Raw genomic sequence first — 16,285 nt, forward strand, 5'->3', positions numbered from 1 at the left:
TTATCTTGATCTTTTTTTCCTAAATGACCATAAAAAAAAAAAAATTCTTTAGTCTTCATCCAAATGTACATATGTACCTTTGTCAAAAAGAAATACTAGCAATCTGCTAGCAGTATAGATACTAAAAAATCTAAAAAAATAGAAGTCATGATGTACCTTTACAGAAATGTATACAGTATTATCATCCTCAACCTTACCATCTATGTTAGCATCAGAGAAGCCCTTTACCTATAATTCTACAGGAGTCTGTCACCAATCAATAACATACATTCTCAGCTGTTCAAAGGCTCAATCTAAAAATTTACCTGTGTGTCCTCGGTCTCTGATTTAAAGAAGCCGTCCTGCCTGGACTATGCTGACTTCCCAGCCTCGCAGGACTTGTCATGTAGTCATTAGGAACTGTTGGAGGTTTAACAGGCTCAAGGGTTTTGTAAGGAGTATTTCGTCTAAAGAAGCATAATAGAGAAAGGAGTAATGGATAAGAAAGATAAAATGGTATTCCCCCCCCAAATTTGTGACTATCCCTTTATTACCAAGTATAACACAATTTTTTTAAAATACTAAAGTTTGTTTTTAAAAAATGCTTTAATAGGAACATATGAATTTTGTTACTTTAACAAAAGCTAAAATCTGTTACCTTTTCTTAGGAAAACCACTAAGGTAAAAGTTCTAACTAATCTTATATCTAAAAATAATAGTTATAATTTTTTAAATGCTCAGTAATATGAAACTTTGAAATACATATGATTCCCAACTCAGTAACCCACAAGGCACTGTCCTTATATATTGTGGAAGCTAAATATCTCCTCTGTAGTTTATTCCTACCTCAATATGGAAATATTAATATATGGGCAAGTACATTCTGGCCCCAGTAGTGATGCCATTAATTTCTCAATAAATGATTTTAACTTTTCTATTTAACAACTTCATGGTTTTTTTCAGGGGCAAGGGGTTCACAAAATGAAAATAGAAACTAAGAGCCTACAAAAAAAGTTGCTTACTGATTCCTGTTACTATAAAGTAACGATTCTACCACCCCTCCCCCCAAAACAAGGAGTCTATAGTCTACAATAACGTGAATAATCTTTCAGGACTGTCTTACCAAGTATTCAGTATTTGCATTGCATTGAAAATTGGGAAGGAAGAAGGCACAAACTTATCTTTTCTCCTTCTGCACTGGCCTTCTCATAAAGCTACTACAGAATGAAGGGCCCCAAAATGACCAGCAGAAGCACAGTTAGAAGGATTCCCAGTAAAGATTCCCAAGTGTCAGGGGAAGCAGAAATGGGGGAAATGGAAGAACTGCAAGCTACCAAACAAAAGTATGCAAAACAGGCCACTTAATTCAAAGTTCTGTAATATAAATATTGCAAATACATGTAAAGACAATATATACGGAAACCTCCGGTTATTTCATTTTAATAAATATTTCATTTTAAGGTCAGATTTATATATATGTATATAAAATTTTTATAATGAATTGGAAAATAATAGACAATGCTCATTTATACACATAAAAAAAACTTTTCTGGTACAGAGTTCCTCAGAGAAATTACAGAACAGGCAGATTCATTTTGGATTCACTTTGATTTCCTTCACTGGATCTAAAGAACACAGATGTAACTGAGTGCTTACCCCAGCGTCCCCCGGCCTGACATGGGAGGACTCGGTGGTTTCTGAGTAGGAGGGTTTGTTCTCGACAGCGTGCCAGTTCTTGCAGGCTGGTTATTTCCATGCTAAAATGTGGAAAGAAACGCTTTTATTTTTATATCAAATTGTTCTCTTGGTGTTTTGACACCATGTATTATTATTTTTTAAATATCAGAATGTGAAATAAGGATTCCCAGACAGCTTTAATAACAGACTTTGGTACTATATTTTAAAAAGTCAAGATACCACTTGCACTTGGCTTTTCATATTATTTTGCGCCCTTCATGCCAATTAATTGCAAAATACAGGTGAGATTACTCAATTTTATATATTATTTTATTGTTATACATGCTCACTGAGATCTAACTTTTCTGCAATTCAAATATTCGGTTTCCTGAAATTTTCGAAACGTGTGCATGAATACAAACTACAGATCTCAGTGTCAACTTGCTAAAATATTCATCTGAAAAATCATCTCTATCCCAACAACTCAGTAACAAAGTCACATGTAATGTCTGGGAAACCTCCTAATTGTAAGTCAATAAAAGCAAGGCAACTATCAAAAAATGAGCAAAGCAATAAATGTTAGCAAAATTAATGTTCCTATATAAATGCAGATGTCAATATATCTTTGATATATTAACACATCCAAGCTAAACGTTGCTGATTTGAACTGGGTTTGAGTATATTTAACCCATATAAATCCTATGGGGAAAAAAGCAGACAGACATAGGAGAAGTTTTCAAGTTTTAGTGGCTCTGCAGCCTCTATCAATACAGAAGGAATACTGTGGATCAAGTGATAAGTAGTATCTCTTACCTTGGCTTTTAGCCACTTTACGTTGGCAAAAAAGGGGGGAAAAAGTAGAAATTAATTCTAGATATCTTATCCGATAGGACAGTTACTTGATTCATGTTAATAAGCTTTTACCCAGATATATTTTAAGTAGTTTATAAGGAAAAGACATCCACAAGCAGTAGGGAAATATTCATAGGTATCATATATTTATTCAAAGTACTATATTCATAAGAAAATTACCACTTAATTATGCCAATCTCATGCAAATTATGTAATTTCTTAGGTCAGTATTTTATCCTATCAAACTAATTCAACTGAATCATGGATGATAAAAAACAAACTCTGATTTAAATACAAACACATAGCTCATTAAACGTATGGCTATTTTAATGCCTCAGTGCACAGACCTTAGGCCTACTGGACAATGGATGCTCATGCTTCATTATTGGAATGGTACAGAATTTTAAAGAGTGATCAACTGTAAATGTTAAAATCCAAAATTACAGGTTGCTTCCAAATTCAGAAAAGGACCTAGCAGCTCAGGGTTTAAAACAAAATTACAATGCACCATAACATCTTAGCCAAATTCTAATTAAGGAACAAACAAACAAATAGGGTCTGGAAACCCTCTCATGTGTAGCGTAAGAATCCAAATCCTAAGAGGCCAGCACTAGTAGATAGTTTGTTTTAGTTCTAAATTTCCTGCTGAACAAGTCTGATCAAAATTCAGAACTGAAAAAAAGCTGCTTTGATCCTAAAGGCTACATCTTTAAAACCTGGCCAGCTTATATATACGAACTAATGTGTCCAAAGCAGCCTACTTGCAACATGCCACTTAAGGAAAATTATCTTCAGATTTTAGACTTTTTCTACACTGGGGAAAAAGGGGTTCCCTCAAGTTCTTTCCATCTCATTTGCCATTCTAAATTTGTATCTTATCATTTTTCAAGTGACCATAAAGCAACATTAAGCAAAGCATCCAAAAACGGAATATACCTTGACCCATATTCTAATTGCTAGAAACTGTGCCAGAACTTTGGTATTCTTTAACATTTGTTTAGAATAACACGGCTCATTATTATCTAGATTAAACAATGTCTGGAATCCTACCTTGCCACTACATTTCACACCTGGATTTAGAAATTAAATTTGAATAACCTCATTATCTTTGAAGAAAAGACATATTAATGTGATAGCATTAAAATACACTAAATACTATTCTAAAGTAACTTAGAAATATTCTAAATATAACCATACATCTTCCCTCATATGCTGTTTCAAGTGAAAGAGAAAACAAAAAAATAGCACTCAAGTATAAACTAGTCCCAAATGAAAGGGTGAAAGGATAATTTATTTGGGAATAAAAATTCTACTTGAATTCTGCTACTGTGTAATGGTGTAACCTTTACCTGTTATGGAGCACAGCCTCCTCTGTTAAGTGTGTGTAAATTTACACAAAGATGTTGGGAGTGTTGGAAGGAAATGATCTCTATACCTTACAACTCAAAATGTAATTGGTTAGCAACTTAAAAACTTCCACTTCAGTGTCTCCCAAGCACGTTTTAGAAATAAAACATCTTAAGGAAATAAAACTAGGCTTTTTATTTCCTTAAGATCTCACTTCATTTCCTTAACATTCACATTTATGGATGAGTCAGTTTACCAGCTCCCTGGCCTCTAAGGTTGAAAACAATAGAACTCTCTCATTCCACCCTTTCTCCAGGCCCTAAGTAGATCATAAGCTTCGCACACCACAGGAATGAAAGTCTGTAAGATGCCAGTTCCTCTTTGAAATGATTCCACAGTTCATTCCTCTAATAAAACTGAAACCTTTAAAAACACCATTCCTATGTATTATAAAACTTCAGTGTTTCCATTAATAAAACGGAACAACCCTTAGATCACATGATCTTTTCAAAGCTTGAAAACAACGACATATGTGGAAAATCCTTCACAAGTTATGAATGAGGCTCTATAGCTATTATTATTAACAAATAATTTTAAATGTTTCTACTATGTATTCAAGTTTACTCTGAAACTGTATAGCCTGCAAATTTTTAAGAGAATACGATATGAAGACACTTACCTTAACACCGTGGCCCACATCATCCAGAACTGTATAGTCAATAGGTTTCCGAATATACCTTACAGGTCGCTCCATGTTCGCAGGTGCTATTATTTTGTGAGTTCTTGATGTATTCTTATTTGTTGTCAAAATACCAATCTCTCTTCGAGCCACTTTCTCTTTATGAATGTCCACAGTCTATATTTTAAATTTGAACAAAGCAAGAAAATACTGTTTGGCAGAGTAAATACTATATATAATGTCCACATATTAAGAATGTATCACATGTCTATTTTCCAGTGAATACTACTACATGCTCCCCTTCAAAATTAAGCAAATTAATATCTTGGACACTGAAACATGGAATCTCTAAAGCTGATTAAAAGCACCAACTAAACTATTGGTTTTGATTCCAAAGTGATTCTGAGGGAAGCGATTTTCTCTCCCAAAGACCTGGTGTGTGTGGAAAGGGAGGGCTCCTACTCTGTGTCACTTACACTTTATTTTGTGTAGATACAGACCAGATAAAGAAATCAGAAATTACAACTAGATGAAGTAACTACTATAGTGACACACGCACACTTTATTTGCAATTACTCTAAAGGTGTTCAGAGCAAGATATCCAACTAGGTTGAGAAGGCTTTAACAGAGTAAGTACATTTTAAAAAATAAACAGAAATATTAGAGGCAAATTATGGAAATTATTTAAGGCAAGATATCCAACTAGGTTGAGAAGGCTTTAACAGAGTAAGTACATTTTAAAAAATACACAGAAATATTAGAGGCAAATTATGGAAATTATTTAAGGCAAGAAGAACAGCATATTACAGACAAAGGTTTAAGAAGGAAAAAAAGAAGACCAGAGAAAACCAGGGGTTACAATTTGGCAGCAAGGAGCCCACACATCTGCAGCCTACTTAGTACTGGCCTTTATAGCTTTAAAGAAGGTAGGTTTTTGTTTTTCTTATTTAACTGTCAGTATTTAAAAAAAAAACTGGATAGTAGTTAGCACATGAAAAATAGTTACACGACCACTCAACAGTTTAAGCCTTGGCCTAATAGTAATGAGTGAGTAGCCATTCCCTTCTCTAAGGGACCTTCCTGACCCAGGGATCGAACTCAGGTCTCCTGCATTGCAGGCAGATTCTTTACCATCTGAGCCACCAGTGAAGTCCCAATAGTAATGAAAAACCAATAAAAAATTCAAACTGAGCAATATCATCAGGTCTATATTCTAAAAGATCCCTCTTGCACAGGAGGACAGAGAGAAGACTACTGGGATGAGACCAGTTAGAAAGCAGTGAGAAAACAGAAGCATGTGAAATGAACTGAAAGGGGGTGGAGGTGGGGGGATTGTCAGGAAATAAAGGTTAATGTTATGTGTATTTCTGCACACCTTGTGAGAAGAGATGCTGATTCCCTAGCCTTAGAAGATACAGTGTCTCCTCAAAGCACAAAAGGCAGGCTTACTGTCCAGTATAACAAAGATAACGTCAGAAGGCTTACTGCTGCTGCTGCTGCTGCTGGTAAGTCGCTTCAGTCATGTCCAACTCTGTGAGACCCCACAGACAGCAGCCCAACCAGGCTTCCCCGTCCCTGGGATTCTCCAGGCAAGAACACTGGAGTGGGTTGCCATTTCCTTCTCCAATGCAACAAAGTGAAGAGTGAAAGTGAAGACGCTCAGTCGTGTCCGACTCTTAGCGACCCCATGGACTATAGCCTACCAGGCTCCTCCATCCATGGGATTCTCCAGGCAAGAGTACTGGAGTGGGGTGCCATTGCCTTCTCCGCAGAAGGCTTACTGCCCATTATAAAAGAGCTGGTCCCCTAAGCTGGGCACTCCTTTCCTGGAACACACCTGACTGTGTACAGCCAGGCACCACCTGGCTGTCTCGGACATATCCTATAGAAAGTGGGGCTGGTGTCTGACACAGTGTTGACTATGACCACAATAATGACCTTTGTCTCTAACCTGGAGTCTCACATCTTCTCCTCACATCTATGGAATTGTGGCTGGCTTAACTTGTGAGCATCCGCTAAGGGTAAAATCTCAAACCCCTTGCAATGTTTGAAGCTTTGGTAATGAAGATGGAGTGCTAACAAAGACAAAGTTTTTTAGAGTTGGAATGAAAGGATAGCTAATGAAAACTGAGAGAAGTCCCTGGGAATCGTGAGTGAACATGATCAACTCGTGTGGTCCTCCAGGCAGTCTCTCTGGTCCTCTACTTCATGGCTTAGTAATGAGGCTGAACTGGGGCGGCAGCTTCAGGACGAGTACCAGGAAGTAGTTTCAAAAACAGCAGCCTGAATGATGCCCTGGCTACTGTCAGCTACTCACTAAGCTCACCTGGTGGACCCTGAAAACAACTAGTAATATTTATCTGCAGAGGGAGGCGAGGGCATATTAGGTTCTTTCAGTGTATCCATACTGAGCATGAAAGAAGGAAAACTGTAACCACTCTAAGCAGAACCAGGAGAACCTAGAACTCTGGCTAGTTTGCCTGGGAGACTGAGGGATCGGAGGGGACACATAACGTTAGCTTGTTAAAGCAGAAAGGCAACAGCTGGCTATCTTCCTGCTCAGTCCCTCCTGCAGTTTGTCTTCTCAACCTTCTATTCATTCGAGATGAGGCAAAGACCTCAGCATTTTTGACAGTGGGCCCTGTCTGCTGAGATAGCTTTGGCCCTTTGGGGAAACTTTCCCCGAAACAATCTCCCAAGGGCACTGATTCGTCCTGCAGGCTCTTCCATCCTAAACTGGGTTTTAAATGATGATGAAGGTAATTCACCAGAGGAGAAACTCACCCAAAGATTAAATTCTGTCAGCCCTGCAAGCTTCAGAAAACTCCCAGTCCTACGTTGAAATCTAACAAGAATTATAGAGCTGGTCTTTTGACAATGGAGCAGCCAAGAGCCCACATAAGGTGAACTCCTAAAAACAATGATGCCACCGTGCAGATCAAGCCCAAGTCAACCAGAGTACAAATTCAGGGCCCCTGCCAAAAAGTAATAAGGCTATAGCTGCTGAATAAAGGTGTTCCCAACAGAATGGATGATGTCCATCAGCAATGATGACCTTGCTACAGAAAACAGAATGCAGGCCTTTAGGTGGGCCAGAAATGCTCGCAGCCACAGCACTGCTCAAAACAAATAAACTGACCTTGTTTACTGAGAGCCGCTCTCTCCCAACCTCCCCATACACCCTTAAGAGAAAGATGATTAAGGGTGGAGCCAAGTTCTCCAGGTTCCCAAGAGAAACTGAAGACCAAGCATACCTGCGTGTGTGAGAGCACTCTGGGGAAGGCAGGACATTTTATAGCTGGCTGATATAAACATATTGGAGCCCACGTCCCCATCCTGTGGAAGGAGAGGGTATCTGCTTTCAGCTATAGCTTTGGGCGTGGTTCACAGTGGGGAACAGAAGCTAATGCACCCTTCTGGGTGGGGTTCTTGGGACCAACTCAATGGATTACTGTGATGCTTCCACCAATGCATGTATAATTGGTATTGATATTCTTCATGCTTGCACAGTGAATGCTCTGAAGAGCCAGAGGAGATTATGCCAACTGGGAAAGAGTGGCATGTAGAAAAGCACTAGTGGTCCCAGTGCCCACCATCCTTAGGACCCTTCTGAGTAAAAGTTTCTGTGCATGGATGATTTTACTGACTGGAGCCTCTGGCAAGAGGAAGAGCCTCCACTGGAGGTGCCCCTTGGGTTTGGTACATTCAAGAATGCAGCCAGTCCAGCTCCTATGACATTCCAGCTTTACATGAAAGAGTGGCAGCTACATCTTTAGGGAAAATGTCTCTTCCATACTGCTACCTAAACCAACACTGTTGATTCACAGAAAGTGAAAGTGAAGTCGCTCAGTAGTGTCCGACTCTTTGCGACCCCATGGACTGTAGCCTACCAGGCTTCTCCGTCCATGAGATTCTCCAGGCAAGAATAATGGAGTGGATTACCATTTCCTTCTCCAGGGGATCTTCCCGACCCAGGGATCGAACCCGGGTCTCCCGCATTGGAGGCAGATGCTTTAACTTCTGAGTCACCAGGGAAGCCCATTGATTCACAGAGGATCCTCTAAATGCCTGGGCCTGGTGCATTAATAATTCAACTAAGCTGACACCCTGTGGTGTTCTATGGGCCGTTGTGCTGTTTGACCTCAGAGACAGCTACACAGAATTGCTCCGTGGGTGGAGCTCAAGGATGTTCTCACAGATTTGGCCAATATTCCCTGTGAAAAACCCTGTGAGATTTTTACTGATCAGAGGCTGGTACCCATTGGGAATAGCTGTTTGGGTCTGCTACTTGGAAAATGACAGACTGACATCTTAAACATGGGCCATATAAATTGTGGAGACAACTCATAGCTGCTGATGAGACCATGTGGGTCATTAACACATGGCCACGTAAGGGCCCATGGTTTGACGAGGCCAGCTGCAGTCCAGCTGCTGATGAAGCCTGCACTGCCCAGGCCGCCATCACTGCCGGCAGATCCATCACCATTCCAGATGCGTCAACACGTGGACCATCATGAACAAACGCAGAGTAAAGGACTCTGTTCCTCATGCAGAGGTAACCACTGCATCCCACACTGTGAGTCCAGGAGAAAGACCCATCTGTCTCCTGGAGAGAGATGCCACATCTCCCACTATTGGCAGACTAGCTACATCTGACCTTTAAGCCCATCTTCAGACCATCAGTGGTGCCTCACATCAAAGACACTCTTTCATGTTATGGTATTACAATCCCGATCCAATCTGCTGACTCCAGCCAAACCACCTGCCAATTCCTCCAGGTGTCTTTCCAACCACCACCCCCAATTCCTGTAGCTTTTCATTCAGTCACCCCAAGGGGCAGATGAATGCCACCTCACTGGTGGCATAGACAAGTAAGTAAGACAGATTTGACTGACTACCTTCAGGTAATCCTCCCAAAATAAAACAAGTACTAGATTCAGATATCTGTACTGAACTGGGATCCCTGATGCCTACCATCTGTGCAGGAGAGGACACTGGAGAAACAGCTGGCCTGTGCTCCCTAACACCTGTGCTGGGCGGGGGCGGGGAGGACACTCTTTACAGAAGTACTTAAGCGGAAGTCAGGCATTAACTTACCTCCCTCCAGAAATGTGGTGACTTGTCCTTTAGGGGTGATTCTAAGAGATCAGAAATGTGGTGACTTGTCCTTTAGGGGTGATTCTAAGAGATCAGAAATGTGGTGACTTGTACTTTAGGGGTGATTCTAAGAGATCCTCAAGCATTTAAGCAAGCACCACCAATAGATCCTGTACCCGCAGACAGCTATGACCTCTCCAAAGTATAGCTATTCTTGACTAAGTAGGAGGACCTCTCCAGAGGCATAACTGATTTTTTAATTATGTGTAGTCTGCTCCAAACTATTTAACCCTAAAATGGGAGTTATCTAATTAGAAAGGGTGGTTTGAACTGTCCCTGACTTAAGCTGAGGTGAACAATGACATCATATCAGCCCTGGAGCCATTTGGGTCAGGGTCAACTATTCAGGTCAGGCCAGTCTTGTTATGGATGAGACAGAACCGCCCCAGACTTCCTTCCTGCAGACCAGGCCAAGGCTGTGCACTACAGCGTCCTCCTGCAGTACTTGCATCAGGTAGCAAGTCAGTGCAGAAACTTGGAAGAGAAAGCCACTTGGCTCTCTAGAGTAGACCCTGAAGGGTTATAGTATTTGTTCAGCTGGCTGGTCGAGGACCCTGGGGAGCCAAACTGAGGTCAATATTGCAGTTTAGCCTCATTCTGGTACCATGTTGATAGTACGTAAACTGAATTACATGTTTTATGAGACAAATTCAATGGCTCTGGTCCCAGGTTCTGTCAGACAGGTTACTCAGGGTGGTCAATCACAGGAAATTTTGCCAGAAGCCAAGAAGGTAGAGAAATGAGGAATGAATATTGTTGGAAGGCAATTACCCTTGGACCCATCGCATTTCTGTACGTCTTGTAGGTAGAGGCACTCTCTTTGTCCCAGACTGTTTTAAGTACGTCTACGTAGTAAACAGCCAGGAAGGACAGAGATGTCACCCTCAGGAACAACAGGCAGGTTTGCTCACTGTCTCACACAAAAAGATGTCATCTCCCTCCAGGGTTAAGGTCAGGCAGGCTTTCTGCCCATTATGGAAGCCTGGGGGGCTCCTCTCCTGTAAGAGACTATACTACACATCCGGAAGCATCACCCACCCTCCTCACAGGCTGTGGAGCTCCGGGCTGGGAAAAGCAGCACGGATGGCAACTGTGGCTCCTGCCCCTGTCATGAGTCACCAAGTCTTATGTCTCTGACTGAGAAATCCTGTGTCTTCTACCAACATCCATGAAACTATGGAGGGAGCTAACTTGTTAAACTGGAGTTAGCTAAATTTGTGTGTGTGTATGTTCATGTGTGTGTGCACATGTAAGCATGTATCCCTACATATGTCTTACACACTTTTCTTTTCTAGCAGGTCCAGCACAAGATTAACCAGTACAAATTTTGCTTGATACGGAATTAAAGTTTTGCTACTTATTACTCCACAGAAGGGAAAATATTGAGATTTCATCAGAATATTAAAAAAGATAGATCACCTTGGTTTGCTCCTAATCCCATCAACGCTCATTCTCTGTCTCCTTTACAAGGTCACCTGACAGATAAGGTGCCTCCAGGTTTAGTCATAGGTTCTTCCCCTTTACAACCTACCCCTGACAAATTCATCCACATTCAGGTCTAAATTACTACTACACTTCCATAAGCTCTTCTCCATTCTAGACCTCTCTTCTACACTACAGAATCATACAAACACCTGTGATGTTCCTCTTGGATATTTCAATGGTACCTCAAAATGAATGTGCCCAAAATATACAAAAATATACAGAGTTGCCTTAACCCCCCTTCCTCCTTCAGTTCTCTATCAAGTTAAACAGTTCAGACATCTACAACTCACTTCATATCAGTATCATTAAATCTTGTCACATTTTCCTTTAAGTAACAGAAATGTGCTTCCTTGTTTCCAACACTTCAATTTAGTCAATCTACTATCATCTCTCACCCTGGCTACTGCATCTGTCTTCTAACAGGTCCATTTGCAGCCAATCTAGCCTCTTTCCAACTGTTCTCCATAGTATAACCACTGTGATCTTCACCAAAAAGACTAAACTTGCGAAGACAAAATGAAAAAATCTGAAGCTATCTGCTTAATCCTTCTTAAAGAACATCCCATTTTAGTTTCCAGTCTTCATGGGGAAAAAAAAATTCAAAATGGCTCAAATATCACAGTGTCCACAACTCCCTTTAAAATCATCTTTTTTTTTTAATCCTTATTTCCCTCAATCACTGTAGAACTATTCAGAACATTATTTCCAATTACCTGAAAAAATTTTTCTGACTTTACTCCCTTACCAGTCTCCTAACTGGGAATAAGGAAACTCCACATCATTACCCCATCAGTGGCATATAGCCCTCCAAATGGCAGGGTGAGTGAATGCAGCAGCAGCAGGAGGGGAACAAGCCTGAAACGTCTGTATGACAGCATGATTATGTTCACCAAGCCAAAGTCAGCTTTTCCAGGGAGACTGGTTCCTTCTCACACTTGAATTTCCTTACTTTCACACTTTAGCTGTCAAAAGAATCAGTCTGATATAAAGAAGATTAATTTTCAATTCTAATAAACATAAAATTCAAGAGTCTCCCAAGTTGAGAGGGACTAGCAGGTTGCAGCACCCTTACAGCAATCTCTGGTCCCATGAAGCTCAGGTGAAACCACTACAATAAACCAGATCTACTATAAAGCCAAAGTAAGTAAGACAGCAGGGTTCTTAAACAGAGTTAAATAAATGGACCAATTCAACAGAAGACAGAGCTCAGAAACAAACTCATGATCATAAGGAGCCCTGTTACCTTACAGTGACTGCACAGGGCCAAAGAATGCATTACTTAAATAGGGCAACTCGCTTGCCAGATAGAAAGAAACACAGAAAATGGACCCCTACCTCACACTCACTAGAAGGAAAAACCAATTCCAGATTAATTAAATATAAATGCAAATAAGTGGCAAATTTACACTTGAACTATTACATTAATGAGAATGAACTACTATGAATAAAATATACGAATTACAGATAAATAGTAGAAACATAATGCTGAATTTTAAAAACCAAGTTATATACAGGGTTTTGGTTTTGACTACATATAGCCCTAATCTATTTTTATAAAACTCAAACCCAAACAAAACTAAACAATAACTATTTAAGGATACACATATATATGATAAACTTTAAAAGGGCAAGAAAATAACAACACTCCTTGGGAGTAGACTGAAGCACACAGGTAGAACTGACCATTTTCTAGTAAACTTTGGTGGTAGAATCACATGTTTATTTTGTTATAAATTTTATGTTACATCACATTATTCTTTTGAATGTTATTAAGTATAACTTTTTCAAGTATTTAATTGCACAAAAAGCACAAACAGAGCAGGGAGAAAAAAAATGACTAATATTCCTGGAGCACCATCATAAGACTCCATAAAAGAAACCTCACTTTAGCCAGCTGTATTTGGCAGGCCAAACAGAAGAAAGCAGACTGGGGCGGGGCGCGCGCGGGGAGTGGAGGTGGAGGTGAGAGGGATAACAAGCAAAAGGAACAGAACAAAAAAAAGGCCAAAAGGCATGAAAACACAACATCTGCCTAGAGATAAGAGACAATTTAAAAGAGCATGAATAAAAATAGGTTGAACAGTACTCATATTAAGGAGGTACTAAAGAAAGGCTAAAAAACTGGAAAACCAAATTTAATGGTTTCTTTTTAAAGGGTCGAGTGAGCCCTTAATAAAACGGGAAGGGGAAGTAAATAGGAATAGGTAAAATAACTTGTATAGAAGGCAAAGGTTCAAAGAAAAGAACATGCACAGTATTCCAGGAGTGATTCTATCTAGAAAGAAAAAGTTTTCTAAAATGAATGTTGAAATAAAAAAGAAAAATTACACAAGTATACAAGATTTTAAAATTGCCCTTTTTTCAGGTTTAACTATTTTAAATTAGGAAATGCTTCAAACATATGATGATAAAACAAACATCCATATACACACCACTCGGATTAAATACAGATTAACATTTTGTCTTGTTCCCTTTTAAGACATGATTATTTATAAAGTTATTGTACAGAAATACATTGTTTTAACTATACTCCCCCTTAGCACTTTAGGAAGTTCCAGGGTGGTAAAGGGGGTAGGGGGTAAAGTTGGGAAGGAAGGAAAGAAAGCATATGCTCCTTTTAAATATATTCTCCAGAAAAAAAATCCTTTTTAATTATCGAAAGACAGACTGGAAAGAATATGACACAGCAAAACTACTTAATATTTCACATATTTTCTACACTATCATATTGGGAGGGCTACGGTCCCCATAAATGCCCGCGCCCATACAGGGAGGCATTATAGGTTTCAAGCAAAGAAACTTGTATGTAAGTAAAATCACAATAAATGCTCACTGAAAGAGTAACTACAGAATGAAAACCAAAACACTTTTGCCCTGAATAGAAAAAGGAGGAGTATGAAAGGGGTAGAAAAAGTGTAAAAGAGGCCTGAGACAAGCCACACACAGAAAGCCTTCAGCCGAGAAAGAGACAATCTTTGTCTGTTACGGCTTCTTTTGGAGCAGACTTTGGAAATGGCCCACTGCCCAAAATTCTGTGTTACAAGCCTTTGTTCAATAAGCCTGAAACAAGGTCCCAATCAACTGTGAAGTTAACTTGATTCAGAATGACCTATATATACACACACTATAAAAAAAGATCTATTTAGAAAAGATGAGCTGCAAAATAAGACTCTGGTGGAAAAACATAATATAATAAAACACTCAGAATTATTCCAAAATATTTTATCCTGAGAAAGACTGAATCTGTCACTAATACTCTGGCCTACATCCAATTTTTTAGTACAACCCAAGGACATTTTTCTGTCCGCTAACCTCCTGCTTAAGAATATAATGCACACTTTACAACACTCTACATGGCAATTATGTGTCCACCTCAAAAATATGTATTTTTTGTTATGTGGTTGATTTAATCATTTTATCCAAACCAGGATTTAAAATAAATATGAACTTTCAAGAAGACATTAGGGAGGAAGGGGGGAGTCTCAAGAGGGAGATATACATATAACTATGGTTGATTTGTGTTGTATGGCAGAAACTGACACAACACTGTAAAGAAATTTTCTCCCTCCCAAAAAATTTTTTTAAAAAAAGAACATTAGGTCACAGTTCATCTTTTACATGTCAGGTCATGAACTTGTACTTATTCCCAACTACTACTCCTTTTTGTTGTTCAGTTGAGTTCAGTCGCTCAGTCGTGTCCGACTCTTTGCGACCCTGTGAATCGCAGCACGCCAGGCCTCCCTGTCCATCACCAACTCCCAGAGTCCACCCAAACCCATGTCCACTGAGTCGGTGATGCCATCCAACCATCTCATCCTCTGTCGTCCCCTTCTCCTGCCCTCAATCTTTCCCAGCATCAGGGTCTTTTCAAATGAGTCAGCTCTTCACATCAGGTGGCCAAAGTACTGGAGTTGCAGCTTCAAAATCAGTCCTTCCAATGAACATCCAGGACTGATCTCCTTTAGGATGGACTGGTTGATCTCCCTGCAGTCCAAGGGACTCTCAAGAGTCTTCTCCATACCACAGTTCAAAAGCATCAATTCTTCAGCACTCAGCTTTCTTTACAGTCCAACTCTCACATCCATACATGACTACTGGAAAAACCATAGCCTTGACTAGACGGACCTTTGTTGACAAAGTAATGTCTCTGCTTTTCAATATGCTATCTAGGTTGGTCATAACTTTCCTTCCAGGGAGTAAGCGTCTTTTAATTTCAAGGCTGCAATCACTAACTGTAGTGATTTTGGAGCCCCGAAAAATGTTTTAATATTTCACGAGTGTCCCTATCCTCTCAAAAAGATAATACATTAAAAATTCTGTAGAAATTTCAGGCGTTGTAATATAATGACTTCAAGTGCACAGACTCAAGAACCAAACTGCATAGATTTAAAAGTAAACTCTACCATTTACTAGTTGTGTAGCCTGGAGCAATTACTTAACTATTCCATGCCCTCACAGTTTTCTTATCAAACAGATGAGGTTTAAAAACAAATAATTTTATCAACTTCACAGTTAATATGAAGGTTTTAATATGGATAAAGGATTTTCAACAGTGTCTATCATCTGGAAAAAACTAATGTTACCTTTTCTTATTGTTATTCTTTGTTCCCCAATCCATACTCAAGTGTTTAACTGAGTTTACCAGATGGTGTTAAACCAGTTAAAGCTTATAGCCTATACCAAATACAACTCTTACAAGCAATCTTAGAGATTAAAATTGTTACTTAGTTCATTTATGTTATTCCAGCTATATTAAACGTATAATAAGGAGTACAAATCGAATCAGTATAAACAGAAGAGTTAAACCCAACACTTCAAAGGGATTTGGAGTGTACTTAATAATAACCCCTTCCAAGCCTCATTTCTTTCATATTCATCACAGGAATATTTTTGGTCTTGTAATTCTTACAAGAAAGGACATCATTTGGGGATATTCATAAAGAAAGAATATTTAAAGGTACAAGTTGGTAGATTAAGAGAATTGATTACACTGGTTTTATATATTTATACACACACACACACATCATGCTACTGTGCTGTTTAGGTGCTCAGTTGTGTCCAACTCTTTGCGATTCCATGGCCTACAGCCACCAGGCTCCTCTGTCCATG

General features: G+C 39.4%; 1 protein-coding gene across 13 annotated transcripts in view; it reads right to left on the bottom strand.

Annotated features, from left to right (window-relative positions):
- Window positions 1-16,285, bottom strand: part of ABI1 (abl interactor 1) — an 87,064-nt gene that overhangs the window by 21,193 nt on the left and 49,586 nt on the right. For 8 of the 13 annotated variants that reach the window (XM_006063170.4, XM_006063175.4, XM_006063172.4 and 5 more), the window contains exons 3-6: window positions 4,535-4,711; window positions 2,470-2,484; window positions 1,636-1,736; window positions 306-446 (exon numbers count right to left, since the gene is read on the bottom strand). In XM_006063170.4, the coding sequence (XP_006063232.2) occupies window positions 306-446; window positions 1,636-1,736; window positions 2,470-2,484; window positions 4,535-4,711 (434 nt within the window). The remainder of the gene's footprint in view (window positions 1-305; window positions 447-1,635; window positions 1,737-2,469; window positions 2,485-4,534; window positions 4,712-16,285) is intronic. The other 5 variants (XM_006063174.4, XM_006063178.4, XM_006063173.4 and 2 more) reach the window with 1 other exon arrangement.

This window comes from Bubalus bubalis, chromosome 14 (assembly GCF_019923935.1).
Source record: "Bubalus bubalis isolate 160015118507 breed Murrah chromosome 14, NDDB_SH_1, whole genome shotgun sequence".
Classification (NCBI taxonomy): Eukaryota; Metazoa; Chordata; class Mammalia; order Artiodactyla; family Bovidae; genus Bubalus; species Bubalus bubalis.